Below are 25511 nucleotides of genomic sequence, written 5' to 3'. Positions count from 1 at the left end.
TCATACCCTCCAGTTCCATCCTCGTAGTTGCAAATGACAATATTTCACTCTTTTTGATTGCCATTGTGTATATATACCACATCTTCTTTATCCATTCATCCATCGGTGGACATTTGGCTCTTTCCATACTTTCACTATGGTTGATAGTGATGCTATAAACATGGGCGTGCATGTGTCCCTTTGAAACAGAACACATGTGTCCCATGGATAAATGCCTAGTAGTGCCATTTCTACGTCGTAGGGTAGTTCTATTTTTAGTTTTTTGAAGAATCTCCATACAGTTTTTAGAGTGGCTGCACCAGCTTGTATTGTCCCCAAGAATGCAAAAGAGATCCTTTCTCTGCATCCTTGCCAACATCTGTTGTTGCCTGATTTGCTAATGTTAGCCATTCTGACAGGTGTCAGGTGATATCTCATTAGGGTTTTGTTTGCATTTCTGTGATGATGAGTGATGTAGAGCATTCTTTCCTGTGTCGGTTGGCAATCTGGATGTCTTTTTTGGAGAAGTGTCTATTCATGTCTTTTACCAGTTTCTTCACTGGATTATTTGTATTTTGGGTGTTGAATTTGATAAATTCATAGATTTTGGTTACTAACCCTTTATCTGAGATGTCATTTGCAAATATCTTCTCACATTCTGTCAGTTGAATTTTAGTTTTGCTGATTATTGCCTTCACTATGCAGAAGATTTTTATTTTGATGAGGTCCCAGTAGTTCATTTTTGCTTTTGTTTCCCTTGCCTTCGGGAACGTGTTGAGTAGGAAGCTGGTGCGGCCAAGATCAAAGATGTTTTTGCCTGCTTTCTCCTCGAGGATTTTGATGGCTTCCTGACTTACATTGAGGTCTTTCACCCATTTTGTTTATTTTTGTGAATGGTGTAAGAAAGTGGTCCAGGTTCATATACTTTTTAATTTCCTCTTTAACTGCTTGGTTAGTCCATTCATTCTTTAGTAGGATGTTCTTCAGTCTCTAATTATTTGTTACCTTTCCAAATTTTTTCTTGTGGTTAATTTTGAGTTTCATAGCATTGTGGTCTAAAAATATACATGGTATGATGTCGATCTTTTTGACTTACTTAGGGATGATTTGTGCCCCACTATATGGTCTTCTCTGGAGAATGTTCCATGTGCACTGGAGAAGAATGCATATTCTGTTGCTTTAGGATGAAATGTTCTGAATATATCTGTTAAGTCTATCTGGTCCACTGTGTCATTCAAAGCCATTGTTTTCTTGTTGATTTTTTCATTAGATGATCTGTCCATTGCTTGAGAGGGGTGTTGAAGTATCCTACTGTAATGGCATTCTTAGCGATGAGTTTCTTTATATTTGTGATTAATTGATTTATATATTTGGGTGCTCTCACATTTGGCACATAAATATTTACAATTGTTAGGACTTCTTGGTGAATAGACCCTTTGATTATGAATGATATAATGCCCTTCTGCATCTCTTGATACAGTCTTTATTTTAAAGTCTAGATTGTCTGATATAAGTATGGCTACTCCGGCTTTCATTTTTTGACCATTAGCATGATAGATGGTTCTCCATCCCCTTATTTTCAATCTGGAGGTGTCTTTAGGTCTAAAGTGAGTTTCTTGTGAAAAGCATATAGGTGGATCTTGTTTACTTCTCCATTCTGTTACCCTGTGTATTTTGATTGGGGCATTGAGTCCATTGATGATTAGAGTGAGTACTGAAAGATATGAATTTATTGTCATTATGATGCTTGTAGAGTTGGAGTTTCTGGTGGTATTCTTTGATCTTTCTAACCTTGGTTGCTTTTGGTATGTATTTATTTATATAGATATATTTTCATCTTTTCTCCCCTCAGAGAGTCATCCTTAAAATTTCTTTCAGGGCTGGTTTAGTGGTCACAAGCTCATTTAATTTTTGTTTGTATGGAAATCTTTTTATCTCTCCTTCTGTTTTGAATGACAGCCTTGCTGGATACAGAATTCTTGGCTGTATATTTTTCTGATTTAGCACACTGAATATATCCCGCCACTCATTTCAGGCCTGCCAAATTTCTGTGGATAGGTCTGCTGCAAACCTGATCAGTCTTCCCTTGTAATTTAGGGACTTTGTTTCCCTGTTTGTTTTATGATTCTCTCCTTTCCGGGGTACTTTGTCACTGTGACTGTGATGTGCCTTGTTGATGGTTGGTTTTTGTTCAAACTAATGGGGGCCCCCTGTGCTTCCTGGATTTAGATGTCTTTGTCTTTGCTCCGGTTAGGAAAGTTTTATGCTATGATTTGCTCACATAACCCTTCTACCCCTATTTTTCTTTTACACTTCCGGGACCCCTATGATTCTCATGTTGTTCCTTTTTAATGAGTCACTGATTTCTCGAATTCTTAAATCGTGCTCTTTTGCTTAATCTCCCTCTTTTTTTCTGCTTCATTATTCTCCATAAGTTTGTGCTGTGTATCGATGATTCTCTGTTCTGCCTCATCCATCCGTGCCACAGCTGCCTCCATCCATGATTGCAGCTCAGTTGTAGCATTTTTAATTTCATTCTGGCTATTTTTTTACTTCTTGTATCTATGCAGAAAGGGATTCTAATCTATTTTTGACTGCAGCTAGTATTCTTCTTATTGTGATTCTAAATTCTGGTTCAGACATCTTACTTGTACCTGTGTTGGTTAAATCCCTGGCTGTCGTTTCTTCGTGCTCTTTCTTTTGGGGTGAATTCCTTCGTTTTGTCATTTTGAAGGGAGAAAAGGAATTAATGAGTTCACAAAATTGAAATAAAAAGATAAAATTACAAAAAAATTAAAATTTAAACACAAACACACACACACACAAATCAAATGGATGATGCTAGATCCTAGGTGTGTTTGGTCTGGGTGTTGAAAGTGGTTTGACAGATTAGAGAAAAGAAAGGGGGGGAGAAATTAAGGAAATAATCTGATAATTTGAAAAAATGAATACACTGAAGTAGACTAAATTGAAATGATTTAAAGTAAATATAGTAAAAATAGTTTGAAAAAATAAACACAAAATTAAATAATATAGTATAAAAGAGTAAAGAAAAATATTTTGATAAAAATTAAAAATAAATGTGATTTTTTTCTTTTTCTGTATTCAAGAAAAAAGAAAGGAAATGAAAAACAGAAAAAAGATAAAAGGAAAAAAAAAGGAAATCGTTTGAAAATTCAAATAGTGAATACACTGTAGTAGACTAAAAGAAAATGATGGAAGTAAAATAGCATTTGAAGAAATTTACGTTAAAGCAAACAATATAGTAAAAAAAATAATAAAAATATTTTTAATATAAATTGAATGTAAAATGAAGTTTTTCTCTTTCTGCATTCAGGAAAAACAACAGAAACGAAGAAGATAAAAAAGAAAAAAATAAAAAAGAAACTGTTTGGAAATTTGAAAAGGGGAATACACTGAAGTAGACTAAAATAAAATGCTGGAAGTAAAATAGAATTTGAAAAAAATGACACAAATGCAAAAAATATAGTAATAAAAATTAAAGAAAAATATTTTTAATAAAAATTGATAATAAAAATGATTTTTTTCTCTTTCTGCATTCAAGAAAAAGAAAAGAAGTGTAAAAGAGAAAAAGAAAAAGAGGAAGAAAATTGAGTAGATGAACCTGCTAACATATTGAAGTAGGACTGAAATTACTTTGTTATCCGCTAGACATCAGTCTATGTAGCTCTTTATAGTCCATAAACTAAGCTGGCAATGAGACTTGTGTTCCTGAAGACCCAAGTTGGCCCAGTTGGGCAGGGCTCAGTGTAATGGCTCTGTTCACCACTAGGAGGCTTCTAGCCTCCTGGGGTGGATTGTTGTGGTGCTTATAGGTGCATATGTGCATGCACGGGAGAGGTGAAAATGGCGCCACTCAGCTACCCAGTCTGTTTTCCCAGATCAGCAATCACGCACCTGTCCTCAGTCTTCATCTCTCATCCACTCCCCACTCCTTCGCTCTCTGTGACCAGGCCCCAGGCCACACCTCTCTCCCAAGTTTTGTCTCAGATGTGGCTTTTTTCCCTGGCCCCTTATGTCCAAAGGACTGCGGCTTTGACCTGTTCTGCCCCTCTGTGGGTGGGTCTCACCAAGCAATGGCCAAATGAGCAATAGCCAAATGTCGGCTGCACCCAGGAACACTTGCTGGACCCTGTTTTGCTGCTGCCCTGAGACTGTGCCCAGGTGCCAGCCCACCCCAGAAAAAACCCACGAGAGAGTGTAGCAGCAGCATTCCAGGGTATTATAGAAAATCACAACACACATCTGACACCAGGCTTCACCCTAAATGACCTTGTTCCAGCACCCGCAAATGCCATTTTCTGGGGTCTTCTGGGACCAGGTGGCTTCAACAGTCTCCACCAAATGTCCTTCTGGCAGTGTAACCGCCTCTCCCCATGTGGACTGAGAACATCTCGGACCCTACTCTGTTCCTGGGATTCTGCCTTCCAACCAGAGCACCTCCAGGTATCAAGCTACAGAGTTGCAGCCTTTGTGCTCCCTTGTTCATAGTCTTAATGGAATTTACACACTCTCCTTTCTCCTTTCTCCCTTTTTAGATTAGTTCTGACACTGTTTCCAATTTTCCACTTTCTCTCCAGCTGCTTTTGGGGAGGGGTGCTTTTCCTGTATTCTCCCCCACTCCCCAGTCTCCGTCCTCTCTCCACGCTCAAAAGCACCTCCCTTCCTGCAGCTTCTCGCTCCCCAAGGTCACCTCTCTGCACCATGTACTTGTTGAATTCTGTGGTTCCGGTTGTGCAGATTGTTGTGTTAATCCTCAATCAGTTTTCTAGGTGTGTAGGATGGTTTAGTGTTGGTCTGGCTGTATTTCATGGACGCGAGACACACCTAAATCTTCCATGTTGTTCCGCCATCTTGTCTCCTCCCCCATTGACTGCCTAATTTTCAATTGAGCATTTGAGGATATCATGCCACTCCATTCTTGTCTGCAGGTTTCTGTGGACACTTCTGCCATAATCTTTTTATCTTCCCATATTCGTTAGCAAACTCTTCGGTCTTCATTCTTATAGTTTTTTTTTTTTTTGTAATCTGTGTATTTTGGAAAATTTACTATGTTATATCTCAGAGTTGGCCTGCTTTTTTTTTTTTTATTTTAATGGGAGTTTTCTGTAACTCATAGATATGGACGTCTGTTTCCTTCACCATTTAGTGGAAATTTTCCACAATTATGCACTCAGATAAAACTTCTCCCCCTTTTTCTCCCTCTCTTCTTCTTCTGGGACTCCTTTGAAAAGATTTTTATTACACTTTATGGAGTTTCTGAATTCCCTAAGTATACAATTGTGATACAATATTTATTTTTCCTCTTCTTCCTGCTTAATTTCTTACATAATGTTATCTTTCATGTCACTTACTCATTCATTTGCTTCTTTCTGTCTTGAATTCATTATATCCAATCAGTTTCACATCTCGATTACAACATTTAAAAAATTTCTGCCTGACTGTGTTTTAGGTCTTTTCCATCTGCAGTCAGGGTATCCTCATGTCTTCTAGGCTTTCCTCAAGCACAGCTAGTATCCTTATGATAGTTTTTAAAAGTTCTGTTTCCTTATGATCAGTTTTAAATTCTGTTTGAGGCATATTATTTATATGTGTTTTAATTATATCCCTGGCAATGTCCTTTTATCGTTTTTCTTATGGAATGAATTTCTCCATCATGGTGTATGTCTATGTCTCCGCTTTCTTAAGTGTTTTAGGAAAATCCTGTCATGTTTTCTGCTTCTAGAGCAGTGTCTTTATTGAGAAATGTTTACATACTGTTGAGGATGTGACATTATGGAAGCATTTCTTTCATGTGCTGTGTGCACTGTGCTGTCATGGATTGGATGCTCTGTCCCTCAGGTCAGTACTCTGCAGAGTTTTCCTTGCCTCCAGTGAAGAGTTTTTCAACTTTGTCCATAGCGTTGTGAGTTTTAAGTAGGTGAATTTGGTCTCCTTATTAAAAGAGGCTAATTCCTATCTCCCCTATAGGTGAAGCTATGTCTCACTATATGGTCAGTAGACTTGGTGCCTGTAGGGGTATATGGTGGTCTTTGGAGGGAGGGGTGCATGTGGTCTGGGTTCCAGGCACTCTTTCCCTAGTAAGGAAGCACCTGAGGAAGGCAAGGGGAGTATACCTTGGTGTCAGTGGCTCTGTTTCTATGGGGGGGGGGTTTGCTGTGCTGCTCACTAAATTCTGGCCATGCGATTGGTGGGAGGAAATATTGGCACCAGCTCCCCCTCTAGTCCCTGGAATTGGAGTTCCCTGCCTCCCCTGTTCAAGAAGCCCTCACACAGAGAGGACAATCTGTACTCATGGGTCCCAGGCTTCCTTCAGAACCCTGCCTTCACCCTATCTGTGTCCAAGCCATTGGCCCACCTGGCAACTCAGGGCTTTTATGTTTTATCTCAGGACCTCCAGCTGGGTTTTAATACAACAAATCGTATGAACTTAATGTGACACGGACACCACTGATCCTCTGGGAGAGGGTCGCACTGTGCTGTACCTGGAGCTGGTTATTCCAGAAGGGCAGTTGCATGAACACTAGAGGCTTGGAGTTCATGGTGAGGAAGAACAAGAAGGCAGTGTTCAGTTAGCTGCTCTCAGCAGAGGCTCCTATGCTAATGACCAGGGCAGTGCAATGGTGCCTGTCAGCTCTCCTGCCCCACGAGAGGCAATGACCTGTCTCCCAAATGCACCCCAAGAAAGTAACTGTCTCACCCAGTGTGATCCAGGGGATCCTCAAGCTGCAGCACTCCCTATGGGCCTAGGGGCTCCTTCTCCACAGGAGCACTGTTATTCTCAACAGGCTCCTGCCCAATGATGGCATCCACTTTTAAATATTCAGTCGTTGAGCTCCATGTTTACAGGAGGTTAGCTTGTCATGATTAACTTTATGGGTTATCTTGACTGTGCCATGGGTGCCCAGATTCACAACTGTTTCTGTGGATGTCTGTGATGTGTTCCAGAAGAGATTGGGATTTCCATCCATGGTTTCTGTCTGCCTGGGCACCACCCGTTTCATTATAGTTCTGAGTAGAATCCGATGCAGAGGGAGGAGGAATTCCCTTATTTTTACTCCCATGTGCTTGCTTGAACTGGAACATTGGTCTCCTCTGGCCCTTTTTCTGAGAGTTACATCATCAGCTCTCCACGTTCTGAGACTAGACAGTAGTTCAGAATCAGACAAAAATTACATCACTGGTTTTCCTGGGTCTTCAGCTTGTGACAGTAGACCATGGGACTTCTCAACATATTTAGTCATGGAAACCAATGTGCTTTGGGTTCTGTTCCTCAGGAGAATCTTGACTAATACATGGAGATGGTTTGTCTCTCATTTAGAGGAATTAAATAAGGCTGTAGCTCATTTAAACTCCTGAGTAGCAAAGTGCTATGAAAGATGTGTCACATTGTTTGTGACAAGGGCTGGGTGAGGATAATGAGGAGCTATGGGATCCTGTGGTCCTGGCTGCACAGGGAGTGCATCTGGGAATCCTGTAATGGTTCAGCTGTTGTGCCTCTGGAAATCTGTAATTCACTCATATTGAGGGACTGGAGTAGAGCAAATAAAAACAACTGTGTCTTTGTGGATGTTAGTCTAGTTTCCCTGTGACAACACAGTTGCTAATTCAGATAATTAATAGTTAAACAGAGAATCATATATCCAGGGAGGCTCCCTGGGGAACTGCTGTGTGGAGAGGAAGCCCCAGACCCTGACAGAAAACCTGCCTGTAACCTCCATGTGCACCTGCTCCTGGGAACACAAACCAGAATTGTGTATAGTGTGCACCCCCTGGTGGTACTGATCCCCTCCTGCAGAGAGGGTTTTGTCTGGGCTCCCAGTAAAGTCCCCTCACCATGTCTCTTGCATAGTAATACGTGGCTGTGTCCTCGGCCCTCAGATTGTTCATCTGCAAATACAGCATGTTCTTGGCGTTGTCTCTGGAGATGGTGAATAGGCCCTTCACGGAGTCTGCGTACCTTGTGCTACCTCCACTATTACTAATATATGTGACTCACTGCAGCCCCTTTCCTGGAGCCTGGCGGACCCAGTTCATGTCGTAGCCACTGAAGGTGAATCCAGAGGCTACACAGGTGAGTCTGGGGGACCCCCCAGGTTTCACCAGGTCTCCCCCAGACTCCACCACCAGCACGTCACAGTGGACACTTTCAGACACAAGACATCTTGGTCAGGAAACTGTCACACATCCACTGGTTCTCACTCATAACCACTCACATACTCAGTGTCTCCTGTTCACCATGAATTACCTTTTAAAAGAGCAACCAGGAACACCCAGCCCAGCACAAACTCCATGGTGAGGTTTCTGTGTTCTGTCCTGATGACAGAATGGGAACACCAGTTACCTCCGGGGCTGGGGCTCCTCTCCCAGCTGCAGGGTCTGGGATGGGCTGGTTTATCAGCACAGAGGGGGCCCTATTTGCATGTCCTCTGACATATATATCAAGCTCCAGACTTAGATTTGATTCTTTAAAAGTGAACGACAGGGTTAGGGATTCACTTCTACATTAGTTTGTGTGGATGGTGCTGTGACAATATGAATAATTCTAATTGGTGAGCACAGTTATATTTGCAAGCGTGTGTGCATTTTTCCAGGTCTTTCATCAACAAAGGTAATTTTCACTCTACAAGTTTTTTACATATTTTTGAAGTTTATTCCAAAATACCTTATTCTGTATCATTTTCACTTGTATAAGTTTGTGGTTTGTTTTGTATATATTTACATGCGGGTGCATACAATCACAGGTGATTTTTGTTGTTGGTGTTCATTTTCTATCCTGCAATTTCCCTCACTGTTAAATGTAGTTCTAATGATTTTTGTGGTATCTCTAAGGTTTTTTTATGTTTAAGATCTCTAAGGTTTTTTTATGTTTAAGATCATGTCATCTGCAAACAGGTAATTTTTCTTCCTTCCTACTGATTTAAATGTCTTTTATTATTTTTATTCCCTATTTTTTTCTGGTTACATCTTCCAGTTGTAGGAGAAGAAAGCTTTTCCCTTCTTTTATTCGGGGATTTACCTGGTGTAAGGATTCAATTGACATAAGACATATCTACAGGAGAGAATAAATTTCATTTTGTAAGTGCATGGCCTTCCTAATGATATGACATCAAGAGGTAGGACAAAGCAGGTGGCACTTGTGACTTTCAGACAACAAAACATTGGGTTTGGCAAGAGTTAAGTTTGGGGTATTATGTTAGTCACTAAGTAACTAGGTTTGTTTGCACAGCCTTCTTGTCCCTGTGTCCTTATACTGGTGCTAACGGTGGTTCTTCCCTCCTGGTACACGTAAGGGAACTTTATATCCTCCTGTCAAGGGACACTGGAGAATCTGAGTGTACTTGTACTATTTCTCAAGTGACTTTCATCCAAATAAGCAATGTAACAAGATGACATAGTTTGAGGTGGCATATGTATTCTTCCCATTATCATGTGGAATACTTATGTTAGGGGTGACCATCATTGCCTGGCTCCTGATTTGACAGGAAAGCCTTCAGTATTTTACCGGTCAATATGCTGTCCGGTGTGGGCTTTTCATAGTGGCCATGATCATGTGGAGGTAATTTCCTTCAATTCCTTTTTAATTGGTTTATTTTTAAATGATGAACATGTGTTGAATTTTGTCTAATGTCTTGAATCAAAAAAGGATAGCTTTGATCGAATTGTTCCCTCTCTTAATGGAGGACATCACATTTATGCAGTTCTGTATGTTGAAGGATCCTTGCATCCCTGGAGTGAATCACACTGGATTATGTTGTATGATCCTCTCAATGTTCTGTTGAATTGAGATGCTCACATTTTGTGAAGGACTTTTGCATGTATGTTCATTTGAGATAGTTACCTGTAGTCTCCCTTCTTCTGGTGTCTTTCTTTGGCTTTGGTGTGAGAGCAATGCTGTCCTCACAAAATGCATTTGGGAGTGCTGTTTTTTTATCAGTGTTTTGTAATAGTTTGAGAAATATTGGCATTAATTCCTCTTTAAATTCTTAGTAGAAGTTTTAATAAAGCCATGGACTCCTATGCAGATTATTTAGAGGGTGAGGTTTAGAGAAATCTTATTAATTTTTCTTTTGTTCATTTTGTATTGTTCATGAAACAGTTTTGGTGGACTACATTATGGCATAAAATGTGTAATTTGTTCTTGGTGATCTAATTGTTGGCCTATAAATATCTAAGTTTTTCTTTAATGATATTTTTAATATCTTTAGTTCAGTTATGTCTCCTCTTTCAATTCTGATTACATTTGTTTGAGTCTTCCCTATTTCCCCAGGTTACCTATTTGTTTCAAACTTTACTTACTTTTCCAAATACAAATATTTATGTAATTGATTTGTTTTCTGTATTTGTGATAGTCTCTATCTTCTGTCTGTGTTATCATTTTATGTTATTTTTATGTTTATCTTTTTATGTCAATAACAATGCCAATGAGTTTTTTTAAGGAATATGAAAAATATAGTAATTCATATGAAGACACACAACACATGGGAGCAACAAAACAATCATGATGTCGAGAGAACCTGGAGACATCACACTTCTCTTTTCTAAATATATTGCAGAGGTACATTCACTACAACGGTGTGCTGCTGGCATCAAAGGAGACATATAGACCAGTGGAACACATTATGGAGACCAGAAGTAGAATTGTGCAGATACAGTCAGCAAATCCTCCACGAGATTTCCAACAATGTGCAGTGGGGAAAAGATAGTGTCTCTTAAACATGGTGTTAACTAGGGGCACCTCTGTGGCTTGGGAAGTTAAGCATCCAACTTCCACTCAGGTCATGATCTCATAGTTTGTGGGTTCGAGCCTCACATCAGGCTCCTGCTCAGAGCCTGGATTCTGTACCTGTGTCTCTCTCTGTGCCTCTCTACGCATGATGTGTCTCTCTCCCTCAAAAACAAAGTAAAAATTAAAAAAAATAGTATTGATATATACATGCAAAATAATAACATTTGGCTATAATCTTGTTTCATACATATACGTCGACACAAAAAAAATCTCAAAATGGATGAAGGATTAAGAAGAACACTTAAACCTAAATGCCTTCAGGGAAAACACAAAAGATAAATGTCATGACATTCACTTGAGAATGACTGATTCGATATAAAAGCAAAGTCACAGAGAACAAAGCATACAAGGGGGACTACATCATACTAGAAAAGGGACAAGTAAATATTTGCAGAGCTAGAAGGCAGTCTATGGGAGGGTAGTCATTACAATAAAAATATTAAAAAGGAGTTAATATCCAAAATGCAGGAGGGACAATAAAGGTGTTGTCATTTCCCTGCCATCAGACCACACCTCAAGCTTCCCCCTTTCCCTAATGGAGACCCATCTCCATTCAAAGTGCTCCTCAAAGGATGAGTCTTAAAGATGTGCCCACTAGTGTCTGGCTACATATGCATACAAGGATGGATTGTGTCTAGTGCTTAACTTGTGCTCAAGGGGCCTAGGAAAGGGACTGGCACCTCCCATAAGTAGCCAGATGCCTTGTCTTGCTGAAGAGGGAGCACCTGACCCTGTGATAGACTCTGTTACCACAGGATGTTCTTGCTTTACCTCCTCACCATGTAACACCCCAATCTTGTGAGTAAAGAAAGAACAGAATTTGATTCAGATGGCAATCAAAGCTACTGATTTGTACAATGTAGGAGCCATAAAGTCTTTTGTCATAAATTCCCCCCTCCCCAACTTTGTCCCTAACCAAGCTTCCATTCATGCCTCAATTCCTGGTGATGAAGATGCATTACTGGAATGAACATCTGTTCAACTTTCTTGACAATTCATTGCACCCTGACTTATACTTTCTCTTTGCGTGTATGCTTGGGGAAGCCAATGAACTTGGGCTCAATATTTCTCCAGGTTCTTGAAGCTAACTTACATTCTGTACCTGCACCCAAGGCTGCACTCTTGTTCAGTATGTCAATTTCTGTCATTCCATTACCAAAGAGGCAGGGAGCCCTTGCAGATGCCCCCACCCTCCTAAAGCACCAGCAGGACAGGGCCATACACCCTCCTGTCTTCTTAATGTCCCCGGTTGCAAACAGATACTGCCAACGAGGACTATGTCACAGTGCTTCAAATCTCCCCACAAAGTGTCTTGTCAGTTTTTCGCATCCCTCTCACCAGTACAAAAATGCAGTTGCATAAACTTCTAAGGAAACCTGGCTATTGCTTCTTAAAGACCCCTAACTTCACTGCCCTTGCTCTGTCTATATGAGCCGCTCACCCCTACCTGATGCTGCCACAGATTCTTTTTCATGGCTCTCAGAGGCATTAACCTACTTTAAAGTGTTAATATTAGCTCTGTGCACACCCTGAACTCTCAGCTGTCTGAATATCAATAACATGTTTCAGCTTTCATTCCATGGAAATGCAGTGGCTACAGGTATCCTGCGACAACCTGTGCCTCTCGGATATGTCCTATAACTTTCTTCTCATGAAAATTAGACCTTGGGCCATCAGGAACTACTGCATGCTTGCACCCCCACGGCTGCTGTCTGGATACATTAGGATCCCCATTCACCTCTGTGTTCCTCTCTGACAAGTTTGTAATTCCCAGGCCCACCACCTACCTACCAGCAGGCCACTGACCAACCCCTCCATCATCTTGTGTCATGTTAACACTTTAAATTGGGCTATCCCACTCCCCTCCCTAAGAGGGAGACCCGGTGCACCTGGGTGGCTCGGTCAGTGGGCCTCCTACTTCAGGTCATGTCATGATTTCACGGTTTGTGTGTTTGAGCCCTGCATCCAGCTCTGTGCTGTCAGCTCAGAGCCTGGAGCCTGCTTCAGATTCTGTGTCCCCCTCTCTCTCTGCTCCTCCCGCATTCACACTTTGTCTTTCTCTCAAAAATAAATAAAACTTAAAAAAATTTAAAAGGGGAGACCCTACTTCATTCCACACAATTGCCATCAGCTACAGGAATTATTTCTGGGACATCTGGTGATCAACCCTGAGTTCTATTAAAAATTTTTTTTCTTTAACATTTATTTCTTATTGAGAGACAGAGAGACACAGAGCATGAGCAGGGAAGGGGTAGAGAGAGGGGGAGACATAGAATCTGAAGTAGGCTCCAGACTCTGAGCTGTCAGTATGGAGCCCAATGCGGGGCTTGAACTCACAAACTGTGAGATCATGACCTGAGCTGAAGTCCATAGCTTAACCAACTGAGCCAGCCAGGTGATCCACCCTGACTTCTATTTTGTGATGGCTTCTGTATGTGGGGAAACATAGGAACCACTCAGGCCAGTGTCCCTACTAGAAGTACTCCAGGCGTCCTCTCTGCCTGCTGTAAAATCAGTCTAAGCCACCGGGCTCCCAGGTTTTCACAAGCTTGCACATCTACAAAGGTAAAGATCGCCATTATTCACAGCCATTCCAGACATACCCTGTAGTCTTCAGGGCTGTTGGCACTCTCTGGAAATCCCACAGGTCCTAACTGCCATGAGTACCAGAGGACATTTCTCTAGCAGACATGTAATTGCTGCCCTATTACACACAACTGATCTTTCTGCTAAAATTGCTAACAGTCACTCTCCAGCCCAAACTGTGAGGAGACTGACACTATCTGTCCAGCGACTGATAGAGCTCACAAGGCTGTCAAATACACAGCCAAGAACAGAGGCCCTTGTCCTTTTGCCCCACTTTAGAAGCCTGCCGTTATTTCTGACTTGAACTATTGTTTAGCATGTAAGTTCCTAACTATGTGAAAAAGACAGGTGGACAGATAATGATTAGATGGGGTGTATATCGGGGTTGAGTGGACCTCCTGAGGCCCCTTTCTTCTGACCTTTGTTCTTGCACTACCCCCATCAGATGGGATAATTAAGAAAGAGAGACAGCGGGTTCTTCCCAGGCATCCACTAAACCTCTGACTAAATTATTTCCCAGAGCACTACTTGTAAACCTCTCCAAGTTCTGTGTAATATCCACAGGCCCCAGGGAGTCCCACCAAGCCCTCCCTGCCCACTGTGGCTCTCCAGATGGATTTGACAAATTAGCTTCCTCTTTGGTTAATGTCTGTATGTTTGGTGGATGGACTGATGCTGTCTGACTAGACATGCCAATGCCACAACTGTGGTAAAGAATGTAATGGCTGAAATGGTTCCTGGGTTTGCCATTCCATTATGGATTTAGCCAGATGAAGGAACTCACTTCAGCACATACACAAACTATGTACTTGCCAAGGCTTGGGGGTGATAATTAGAATTTCATACCCCACATCATCCTCAATCATCACAGAAGAGGACGATGAGGGTATGTGGATTAGGGGAATAGATATGGAACATGAAAAACTAGACACAAAAATCTTTCAGAAAAAATCTGCCTGGAAACTGGCCTGGAACATCCAGAATCATTGTCCTTGGCCCTTAATGAGATTTGGAATGCTCCAAATAGCAAGCAGGGACTGATCCCCTTTGCAATAGTATTTTAGAAAGGAATCCTTAACACTTTCATTACTGATTGAGTGAACTTTATGATAACTTATATGCCCAAGTTGATGCCATGCATAGACATGTCCAAGAACTAACTGGTACACTTGGGTCGTATCATCCACAGACAATAAGAGCATGGCCTTTGCCACTGACAAGCATTACCACCCCTTCTATGGAATATGGGAGGTGCGTCAAGTCTTCAGAGAGCACCCAGTGCCACCTCGCTGGGAAGGACCTTATGAGGAACTGCTAACCGACTACACTGCCATCAGAATTAGGGAAAGATGACTCTGGATTCATGCAAGCTGCACAAAATAGTTCCAGATCGCCATTGTCAAGAATGTGGATGCCCATCCCCATGACGACCATAGGTAAGGATTCCCAGAGCCAATTCCCAGGCTCCGGAAGCACATGGCATCACATAGTAGGTCACGGATCAAGAAACTGCATTTCCACCTACTTTCATTTTCTGGCTCTCTCCTGTCAGGAAAACAAACTTTTAAAAATGGAACCTGCCCTTTCCCCCACTATTAAAATACTGACTACATTTCCTGCTCTCCCTCTGAACTTCTACGACTGTCTTCAGACTGCATCTGCCCCATTCACCTGTGTGGTTATCTCAGCAGGTCAGACACAGACCCCTACCAGTTTTCCAAGTCCTGACTACAGTAAATACTCAGTCTGATTGTCAATTTTTTTGACATCAGGATAGCAAGTAACCCCCTGAAGTAGTGTTATTTCCTGCAAATGCAAGCAAGTGAATGCACCATGTGGTTGGACAAATGGAATGGTGTGGTATCCACAACCAGAATGACAATGTCACTCTGCCTTTCCTTCCACTGCATTGATTGGGACCACAACTTTTATGGAAGCTTCAGGATGGTCCCTTTCTCAGGTGAAGTATTGGGAGAGAATATTCCCCTTTGTATGAAGACAGTCATGGTGCTAGGTTCTCTCTCTCAGTGACATAGCAAGGCAACCTGGTGCCGATGGTCACTAGGTGATCCAGTGTAACCCCCATGGCACAAACATTTTCCACATAACAAAATGTTTCATTGGAACTCAGACCACCTGTGCATCAACTGGCATAGCTCAGCCACTCCCAGGTAAGGCTGCCTAACAGCACAAGTCATATGAAAGTAGACCGAAAATCTGGAGTGGCTCAGTCAGGTGACAAAACCCACCTTATAGCTGCCGAAGGACTGCAGGCCTCCCGTGACTCACAAACTTTCAGGAATGCATGATAATTGACCGGTGAGAGTGTACCTCAAGTCCACAGACCAGGGGAAACTCATGACAGGCTCCACCTGAGCTGGCTAACATATTGGCACTTTTTGGGCTGTTAGGAAGTCTCAGGGCAGCAAGATAGAGATGTACAGGTTGAGAGCAGACTGGCTGGGACTCCTTGGTCATCGATGCTGAATGGGACATACTGGCTAGCTCAGTCATGACAAAGTCTCCCCTATGGCACTTTAGATACCCTCAATTACCTAGAAAGTCTTGGAAATGTGAGCCATCTTATGGAAAGCTGGTCATTTACATTTCAGTAGTCAACTGTAAAGCGCCACCTGTTAGGAGGAGGCTTTTTTTTTCAATATGTGAAATTTATTGTCAGATTGGTTTCCATACAACACCCAGTACTCATCCCAAAAGGTGCCCTTCTCAATACCCATCACCCACCCTCCCCTCGCTCTCACCCCCCATCAACCCTCAGTTTGTTCTCAGTTTTTAAGAGTCTCTTATGCTTTGGCTCTCTCCCAATCTAACCTCTTTTTTTTTCCTTCCCCTCCCCCATGGGTTTCTGTTAAGTTTCTCAGGATCCACATAAGAGTGAAAACATATGGTATCTGTCTTTCTATGTATGACTTATTTCACTTAGCATCACACTCTCCAGTTCCATCCATGTTGCTACAAAGGGCCATATTTCGTTTTTTCTCATTGCCATGTACTACTCCATTGTGTATATAAACCACAATTTCTTTATCAATTCATCAGTTGATGGACATTTCGGCTCTTTCCATCATTTGGCTATTGTTGAGAGTGCTGCTATAAACATTGCGGTACAAGTTCCTCTATGCATCAGGACTCCTGTATCCCTTGGGTAAATTCCTAGCAGTGCTGCTGCTGGGTCATAGGGTAGGTCTATTTTTAATTTTCTGAGGAACCTTCACACCGCTTTCCAGAGTGGCTGCACCAATTTGCATTGCCACCAACAGTGCAAGAGGGTTCCCGTTTCTCCACATCCTCTCCAGCATCTATAGTCTCGTGATGTGTTCATTTTGGCCACTCTGACTGGCGTGAGGTGATATCTGAGTGTGGTTTTGATTTGTATTTCCCTGATAAGGAGCGACGTTGAGCATCTTTTCATGTGCCTGTTGGCCATCCGGATGTCTTCTTTAGAGAAGTGTCTACTCATGTTTTCTGCCCATTTCTTCACTGGGTTATTTGTTTTTCGGGTGTGGAGTTTGGTGAGCTCTTTATAGATTTTGGATACTAGCCCTTTGTCCGATATGTCATTTGCAAATATCTTTTCCCATTCCGTTGGTTGCCTTTTAGTTTTGTTGGTTGTTTCCTTTGCTGTGCAGAAGCTTTTTATCTTCATAAGGTCCCAGTAATTCATTTTTGCTTGTAATTCCCTTGCTTTTGGTGATGTGTCGAGTAAGAGATTGCTACGGCTGAGGTCAGAGAGGTCTTTTTCTGCTTTCTCCTCTAGGGTTTTGATGGTTTCCTGTCTCACATTCAGGCCCTTTATCCATTTTGAGTTTATTTTTGTGAATGGTGTGAGAAAGTGGTCTAGTTTCAACCTTCTGCATGTTGCTGTCCAGTTCTCCCAGCACCATTTGTTAAAGAGACTGCCTTTTTTCCATTGGATGTTCTTTCCTGCTTTGTCAAAGATGAGTTGGCCATACGTTTGTGGGTCTAGTTCTGGGGATTCTATTCTATTCCATTGGTCTATGTGTCTGTGTTTGTGCCAATACCATGCTGTCTTGATGATGACAGCTTTGTAGTAGAGGCTAAAGTCTGGGATTGTGATGCCTCCTGCTTTGGTCTTCTTCTTCAAAATTCCTTTGGCTATTCGGGGCCTTTTGTGGTTCCATATGAATTTTAGGATTGCTTGTTCTAGTTTCGAGAAGAATGCTGGTGCAATTTTGACTGGAATTGCATTGAATGTGTAGATAGCTTTGGGTAGTATTGACATTTTGGCAATATTTATTCTTCCAATCCATGAGCAGAGAATGTATTTCCATTTATTTATATCTTCTTCAATTCCCTTCATAAGCTTTCTATAGTTTTCAGCATACAGATCTTTTACACCTTTGGTTAGATTTATTCCTAGGTATTTTATGCTTCTTGGTGCAATTGTGAATGGGGTCAGTTTCTTTATTTGTCTTTCTGTTGCTTCATTGTTAGTGTATAGCAATGCAACTGATTTCTGTACATTGATTTTGTATCCTGCAACTTTGCTGAATTCCTGTATCAGTTCTAGCAGACTTTTGGTGGAGTCTATCAGATTTTCCATGTATAATATGTCATCTGCAAAAAGCGAAACCTTGACTTCATCTTTGCCAATTTTGATGCCTTTGATTTCCTTTTGTTGTCTGATTGCTGATGCTAGAACTTCCAGCACTATGTTAAACAGCAGCGGTGAGAGTGGGCATCCCTGTCGTGTTCCTGATCTCAGGGAAAAAGCTCTCAGTTTTTCCCCATTGAGGATGATGTTAGCTGTGGGCTTTTCATAAATAGCTTTTATGATGTTTAAGTATGTTCCTTCTATCCCGACTTTCTCAAGGGTTTTTATTAAGAAGGGGTGCTGAATTTTTTCGAAGGCCTTTTCTGCATTGATTGACAGGATCATATGGTTCTTATCTTTTCTTTTATTAATGTGATATATCACGTTGATTGATTTGCGAATGTTGAACCAGCCCTGCATCCCAGGCATGAATCCCACTTGATCATGGTGAATAATTCTTTTTATTTGCTGTTGAATTTGATTTGCCAGTAGTATCCTATTGAGAATTTTTGCATCCATATTCATCAGGGATATTGGCCTGTAGTTCTCTTTTTTTACTGGGTCTCTGTCTGGTTTAGGAATCAAAGTAATACTGGCTTCATAGAATGAGTCTGGAAGTTTTCCTTCCCTTTCTATTTCTTGGAATAGCTTGAGAAGGATAGGTATTATCTCTGCTTTAAACGTCTGGTAGAACTCCCCTGGGAAGCCATCTAGTCCTGGACTCTTATTTATTGGGAGATTTTTGATAACCGATTCAATTTCTTCGCTGGTTATGGGTCTGTTCAAGCTTTCTATTTCCTCCTGATTGAGTTTGGGAAGAGTTTGGGTGTTTAGGAATTTGTCCATTTCTTCCAGGTTGTCCAATTTGTTGGCATATAATTTTTCATAGTATTCCCTGATAATTGTTTGTATCTCTGAGGGATTGGTTGTCATAATTCTTTTTTCATTCATGATTTTATCTATTTGGGTCATCTCCCTTTTCTTTTTGAGAAGCCTGGCTAGAGGTTTGTCAATTTTGTTTATTTTTTCAAAAAACCAACTCTTGGTTTCGTTGATCTACTCTACAGTTTTTTTTTTTTTAGATTCTATATTGTTTATTTCTGCTCTGATCTTTATTATTTCTCTTCTTCTGCTGGGTTTAGGCTGCCTTTGCTATTCTGCTTCTATTTCCTTTAGGTGTGCTGTTAGATTTTGTATTTGGGATTTTTCTTGTTTCTTGAGATAGGCCTGGATTGCAATGTATTTTCCTCTCAGGACTGCCTTCGCTGCATCCCAAAGCGTTTGGATTGTTGTAGTTTCATTTTCGTTTGTTTCCATATATTTTTTAATTTCTTCTCTAAATGCCTGGTTGACCCACTCATTCTTTAGTAGGGTGTTCTTTAACATCCAAGCTTTTGGAGGCTTTCCAGACTTTTTTCTGTGGTTGATTTCAAGCTTCATAGCATTGTGGTCTGAAAGTATGCATGGTATGATTTCAATTCTTGTATACTTATTAAGGGCTGTTTTGTGACCCAGTAGGTGATCTATCTTGGAGAATGTTGCATGTGCACTCAAGAAGAAAGTATATTCTGTTGCTTTCGAATGCAGAGTTCTAAATATATCTGTCAAGTCCATCTGATCCAATGTATCATTCAGGGCCCTTGTTTCTTTATTGACTGTGTGTCTAGATGATCTATCCATTTCTGTAAGTGGAGTGTTAAAGTCCCCTGCAATTACCACATTCTTATCAATAAGGTTGCTTATGTTTATGAGTAATTGTTTTATATATTTGGGGGCTCCCGTATTCGGTGCATAGACATTTATAGTTGTTAGCTCTTCCTAATGGATAGACCCTGTAATTATTATATAATGCCCTTCTTCATCTCTTGTTACAGCATTTAATTTAAAGTCTAGTTTGTCTGATTTAAGTGTGGCTACTCCAGCTTTCTCTTGGCTTCCAGTAGCATGATAAATAGTTCTCCATCCCCTCACTCTCAATCTGAAGGTGTCCTCAGGTCTAAAATGAGTCTCTTGTAGACAGCAAATAGATGGGTCTTGTTTATTCATCCATTCTGATACCCTAGGTCTTTTGGTTGGAGCATTTAATCTATTTACATTCAGTGTTATTTTAGAAAGATACGAGTTTAGAGTAATTGTGATGTCTGTATGTTTTATGCTTGTAGCTATCTCTGGTACTTTGTCTCACAGGATCCCCCTTAAGATCTCTTGTAGGGCTAGTTTAGTGGTGACAAATTCCTTCAGTTTTTGTTTGGGAAGACCTTTATCTCTCCTTCTATTCTAAATGACAGACTTGCTGGATAAAGGATTCTCGGCTGCATATTTTTCCTGTGCAACACATTGAAGATCTCGTGCCAATCCTTTCTGCCCTGCCAAGTTTCAAAAGAGAGATCAGTCACTAGTCTTATAGGTCTCCCTTTATATGTTAGGGCACGTTTATCCCTTGCTGCTTTCAGAATTTTCTCTTTATCCTTGTATTTTTCCAGTTTCACTATGATATGTCGTGCAGAGGATCAATTCAAGTTACGTCTGATGGGAGTTCTCTGTGCTTCTTGGGTTTCAATGCCTTTTTCCTTCCCCAGTTCAGGGAAGTTCTCAGCTATTATTTCTTCAAGTACCCCTTTCAGCACCTTTCCCTCTCTCTTCCTCCTCTGGGATACTAATCATGCATATATTATTTCTTTTTAGTGTATCACTTAGTTCTCTAATTTTCCCCTCATACTCCTGGAATTTTTTTATCTCTCTTTTTCTCAGCTTCCTCTTTTTCCATAATTTTATCTTCTAGTTCACCTATTCTCTCCTCTGCCTCTTCAATCTGAGCCGTGGTCATTTCCATTTTATTTCGCATCTCGTTTAAAGTGTTTTTCAGCTCCTCCTGACTGTTCCTTAGTCCCTTGATCTTTGTAGCAAGAGATTCTCTGCTGTCCTCTATACTGTTTTCAAGCCCAGCGATTAATTTTATGACTATTATTCTAAATTCACTTTCTGTTATATTATTTAAATCTTTTTTGATCAGTTCATTAGCTGTTGTTATTTCCTGGAGATTCTTTTGAGGGGAATTCTTCCGTTTGGTCATTTTGGATAGTCCCTGGAGTAGTGAGGACCTGCAGGGCACTTCCCCTGTGCTGTGGTACATAACTGGAGTTGGTGGGCGGAGAGACAGTCAGACCTGATGTCTGCCCCCAGGCCACCGCTAGGGCCACAGTCAGACTGGTGTGTGCCTTCTCTTCCCCTCTCCTAGGGCGGGATTCATGATTTTATCTGTTTGGATCATCTCCCTTTTCTTTTTGAGGAGCCTAGCTAGAGATTTATCAAGTTTGTTTATTTTTTTCAAAAATCCAACTTTTCGTTTCATTGATCTGCTCTACAGTTTTTTAAGATTCCATATTGTTAATTTCTGCTCTGATCTTTACTATTTCTCTTCTTCTTCTGGGTTTGGGGTGTCTTTGAGTTCTGATTTTATTTACTTTAGATGTGCTGTTAGATTTTGTATTGGGGATTTTTTTCTTGTTTCTTGAGATAAGCCTGGATTGCAATGCATTTCCTCTGAGGACTGCCTTTGCTGCATCCCAAAGGGTTTGATTTTTTTGTGTTTTCATTTTCATTTATTGACATATATTTTAAATTTCTTCTCTAATTGCCTGGTTGACCCACTCATTCTTTAGTAGGGTGTTCTTTATGCTTCATGGTTTAAGAGGTTTTCCAGACTTTTTCCTATGGTTGATTTCAAGTTTCATAGCATTGTGGTCTGAAAGTATGCATGGTATGATCTCAATTCTTTTGTATTTATTTAGTGCTGTATTGTGACCCAATATGTGATCTATCTTGGAGAATGTTCCATGTGCACTCGAGAAGAAAGTATATTCTGTTGCTTTGGGATGCAGAGTTCTAAATATATATGTCAAGTCCATCTGATCCAATGTATCATTCAGGGCCCTTGTTTGTTTATTGATCCTGTGTCTAGATGATCTATCCATTGTTATAAGTGGGGTATTAAAGGTCCCTGCAGTTACCACATTCTTATCAATAAAGTTGCTTATGATTATGATTAATTGTTGTATAAATTTGGGGGCTCCCATATTTGGTGCATAGACATTTTTTTTCAACGTTTTATTTTTATTTTTGGGACAGAGAGAGACAGAGCATGAACGGGGGAGGGGCAGAGAGAGAGGGAGACACAGAATCGGAAACAGGCTCCAGGCTCTGAGCCATCAGCCCAGAGCCTGACGCAGGGCTTGAACTCACAGACCGCGAGATCATGACCTGGCTGAAGTCGGACACTTAACCGACTGTGCAACCCAGGGGCCCCAGTGCATTTTTAATTGTTAGCTCTTCCTGATGGATAGATCCTGTAATTATTACATAATGCCCTTATTCACCTGTTGTTACAACCTTTAATTTAAAGTCTGGTTTGTCTGGTATAAGTATGGCTACTCCAGCTTTCTTTTGACTTCCAGTAGCATGATAGTTCTCCATCCCCTCACTTTCAATCTGAAAGTGTCCACAGTTCTAAAATGAGTCTCTTGTAGACAGAAAATAGACTGGTCTGTTTTTTATCCATTATGACACCCTATATCTTCTTATTGGAGAATTTAGTCTTTTATATTCAGTGTTATTGTTGAAAGATATGGTTTTAGTCATTGCGATATCTGTAGGTTTCATGATTGTAGTGATGTCTCTGGTACTTTGTGGTCCTTGCAAAATTTCACTCACAGAGTCTTCCTTAAGGTGAATTGTAGGGCTGGTTTAGTGGTGATGAATTCCTTCAGTTTTTGTTTGTTTCGGAAGACCTTTACGTCTCCTTCTATTCTGAATGACAGACTTGCTGGATAAAGGATTCTCAGCTGCATATTTTTTTCCATTCATCATATTGAAGATTTCCTGCCATTCCTTTCTGGTCTGCCAAGTTTCAGTAGATAGGTCTGCTACTACTCTTATGTGTCTACCTTTGTATGTTAAGGCCATTTATCCCTGGATGCTTTCAGAATTTCCTCTTTATCCTTGAATTTTGCCAATTTCACTATGATATGTCATGCAGAAGATCGATTCAAGTTACATCTGAAGGGAGTTCTCTGTGCCTCTTGGATTTCAATGCCTTTTTCCTTCCCCAGATCAGGGAAGTTCTGAACTATGATTTCTTCAAGTACACCTTCAGCACCTTTCTCTTTATCTTCATCTTCCTGAATTCCTATTACACAGATATTGTTCCGTTTGATTGCATCACTTAGTTCTCTAATTCTCCCCTTATACTCCTGGATTTTTTTATCTCTCTTTTTCTCAGCTTCCTCTTTTTCCATAATATTATCTTCTAATTCACCTATTCTCTCTTCTGCCTCTTCAATCTGAGCTGTGGTCGCCTCCATTCTATTTTACACCTCATTTAATAGCAATTTTTAGCTCCTCCTGACTATTTCTTAGTCCCTTGATCTCTGTAGCAATAGATACTCTGATGTCCTTTATACTTTTTTTCAAGCCCAGTGGTTAATTTTATGACTAGTATTCTAAATTATTGTTCTGTTATATTGCTTAAATCATTTTTCCTCAATTCGTTAGCTGTCGCTACTTCCTGGAGTTTCTTTTGAGGAGAGTTCTTCTGTTTCATCATTTTGGGTAGTCCCTGGGGTGGCGCCAAACTGCAGGGCACTTCCCCTGTGTTGTCTGGAGTAACTTGTGCTGGTGGGCAGAGCCATAGTCAGACCAAATGTCTGTCCGCAGCTCACCACTGGTGCCACAATCAGACTGTTGTGTACCTTATCTTCCCCTCTCCCAGAGGTAGGACTCACTGTGGAGTGGTGTGGCCCCTCTCTGGGCTACTTGCACACTTCCAGGCTTGTGGTGCTGCATTGATGGGATCTGGTGTATTATCTGGGGTGGATCCACAAGGTGTACAGGGGTGGGAGGGGAAGGATTAGCTCACTTTGCCATCGATGGTCCCCTGCAGGAAGGGCCTGGCAGCACGAGGAGGGAGGCAGGCTCGTCAGAGGGATGGATCCACAGAAGAACAGTGTTGGGTGTTTGTGCGATGCAAGCAAGTTCAGTGATGGGAACTGTTTCCCTTTGGGATTTTGGCTGGGGGTTAGGAGAGGGAAATGGCACTGGCCACCGCCTTTGTTCCCCACAGAGCTGAGCTCTGTCTTCTGGGGCTCAACATCTTCTCCTCCAGTTGTCCTCTCACTTTCCCTGCTTTCAGAGAGCAGAGCTGTTGACTTTTAGCATTCCTGATGTTAAGCCCTGCTAGCTGTCAGAACTCAGAGAGTCTCGCCCCTCCACTTTTGCAAGCCAGACTTTAGGGGCTGTGCCTTGCTGGGCAGTCTGCCCCTCCACCACCCTGGCACCCTCTAGAACTTCTGGATAGCATGCATCTCCTCTCTACCCTTCCTACCCTCTTCTGTAGGCCTCCTGTTTGTGGTTGGCTCCAGAAAGTCCATTCTTCTAGTCTTCTGGAAGTTTTCTGGGGAATTTAGGTAGATGTGGGTGGAATCTAAGTGATCAGCAGGATAAGGTGAGCCCAGCATCCTCCTATGCCGCCATCTTCCCCTCTCTCCCCAAATAGGAATATTTTTAATAGAAATTGAAAGTAAAAATGAAGTTTTTCTCTTTATGCATTCGAGAAAAAGAAAAGAAATGAAAAAGTGAAAAAAATGAAAAAGAAAGAAAAAGGAAATTGTTTGAAAATTTGAAAAGGTGAATACATTGAAGTAGACTAAACTAACATGATGGAAGTAAAGTAGAATTTGAAAAAAAATATACAAAATTAAAAAATATAGTGATAAAAATTAAAGTTTTAATAAAAATTGAAAATGAAAATGAATTTTCTCCTGTATTCAAGAAAAAGAAGTGTAAAAGAGGAAAAGAAAGAAGAAAAAGAATAAAGAAACTTGAATAGATGAACCTAACAGATTGAAGTAGGACTGAAATTGCTTCGTTTTCCCCTAGAAGTCAGTCTGTGTAGCTCTTTATAGTCCTTATATTAAGCCGGAGGTGACACATGTGTTCTTGAAGAGCAAAGCTGGCCCAGTTGGGCGGGCCTCAGTGTAACAGCTCTGCTCTCCACTAGATGGCGCTGCTAGCCTACTGGGGTGGATTGTTGCGGAGCTTTTAGGTGCCTATGCACATGCGTGGGAATGGTGAAAATGGCGCCACCCAGCTACCTCGTCTGTTTTCCCAGGTCAGCAATCATGCAACTGTCCTCTGTCATCAGCTCATCCACTCCCCACTTTTTCACTCTCCATGACCAGGCCCCAGGCAATACATCTCTCCTGAATTTTGTCTCAGATGCGACTGTTTTCCCCAGCCCCTTACTTCTAAAGGACTGCGGCTATGACCCTTTCCACTCCTCTGTGGAAGGGTCTCACCGAGCAATGACCCAACAAGCAATGGCCAAATGTCAGCTGCACCCAGGAATGCCCATTGGACCCTGTTGTTGCCAGTGCCCCGAGACTGCAGCCAGGTGTCAGCCGCCCCAGAAAATGTTTGCGAGACAGTGTAGCAGCAGTGTTTCAGGGATTATGGAAAATCACAACATACATCTGGCACCAGGATTCACCCTTAATGACTTTGCCC

The 25511-nt window shown here is 41.3% G+C and overlaps 1 gene segment (V, D, J or C); it reads right to left on the bottom strand.

The window, feature by feature from the left end:
* Positions 1-7616: 7616 nt before the first annotated feature.
* On the bottom strand, positions 7617-8294 carry LOC123386276. The segment is given in 4 exon segments: positions 7617-7733; positions 7837-7921; positions 8000-8146; positions 8239-8294. Coding segments are annotated over 4 exon segments (405 nt in total).
* Positions 8295-25511: the final 17217 nt, after the last annotated feature.

The sequence above is a fragment of the Felis catus genome, chromosome B3, assembly GCF_018350175.1.
Source record: "Felis catus isolate Fca126 chromosome B3, F.catus_Fca126_mat1.0, whole genome shotgun sequence".
Lineage (NCBI taxonomy): Eukaryota > Metazoa > Chordata > Mammalia > Carnivora > Felidae > Felis > Felis catus.
The sequence above is the reverse complement of the archived record's forward strand: the minus strand, read 5'-3'. Positions and strand labels throughout refer to the sequence as shown.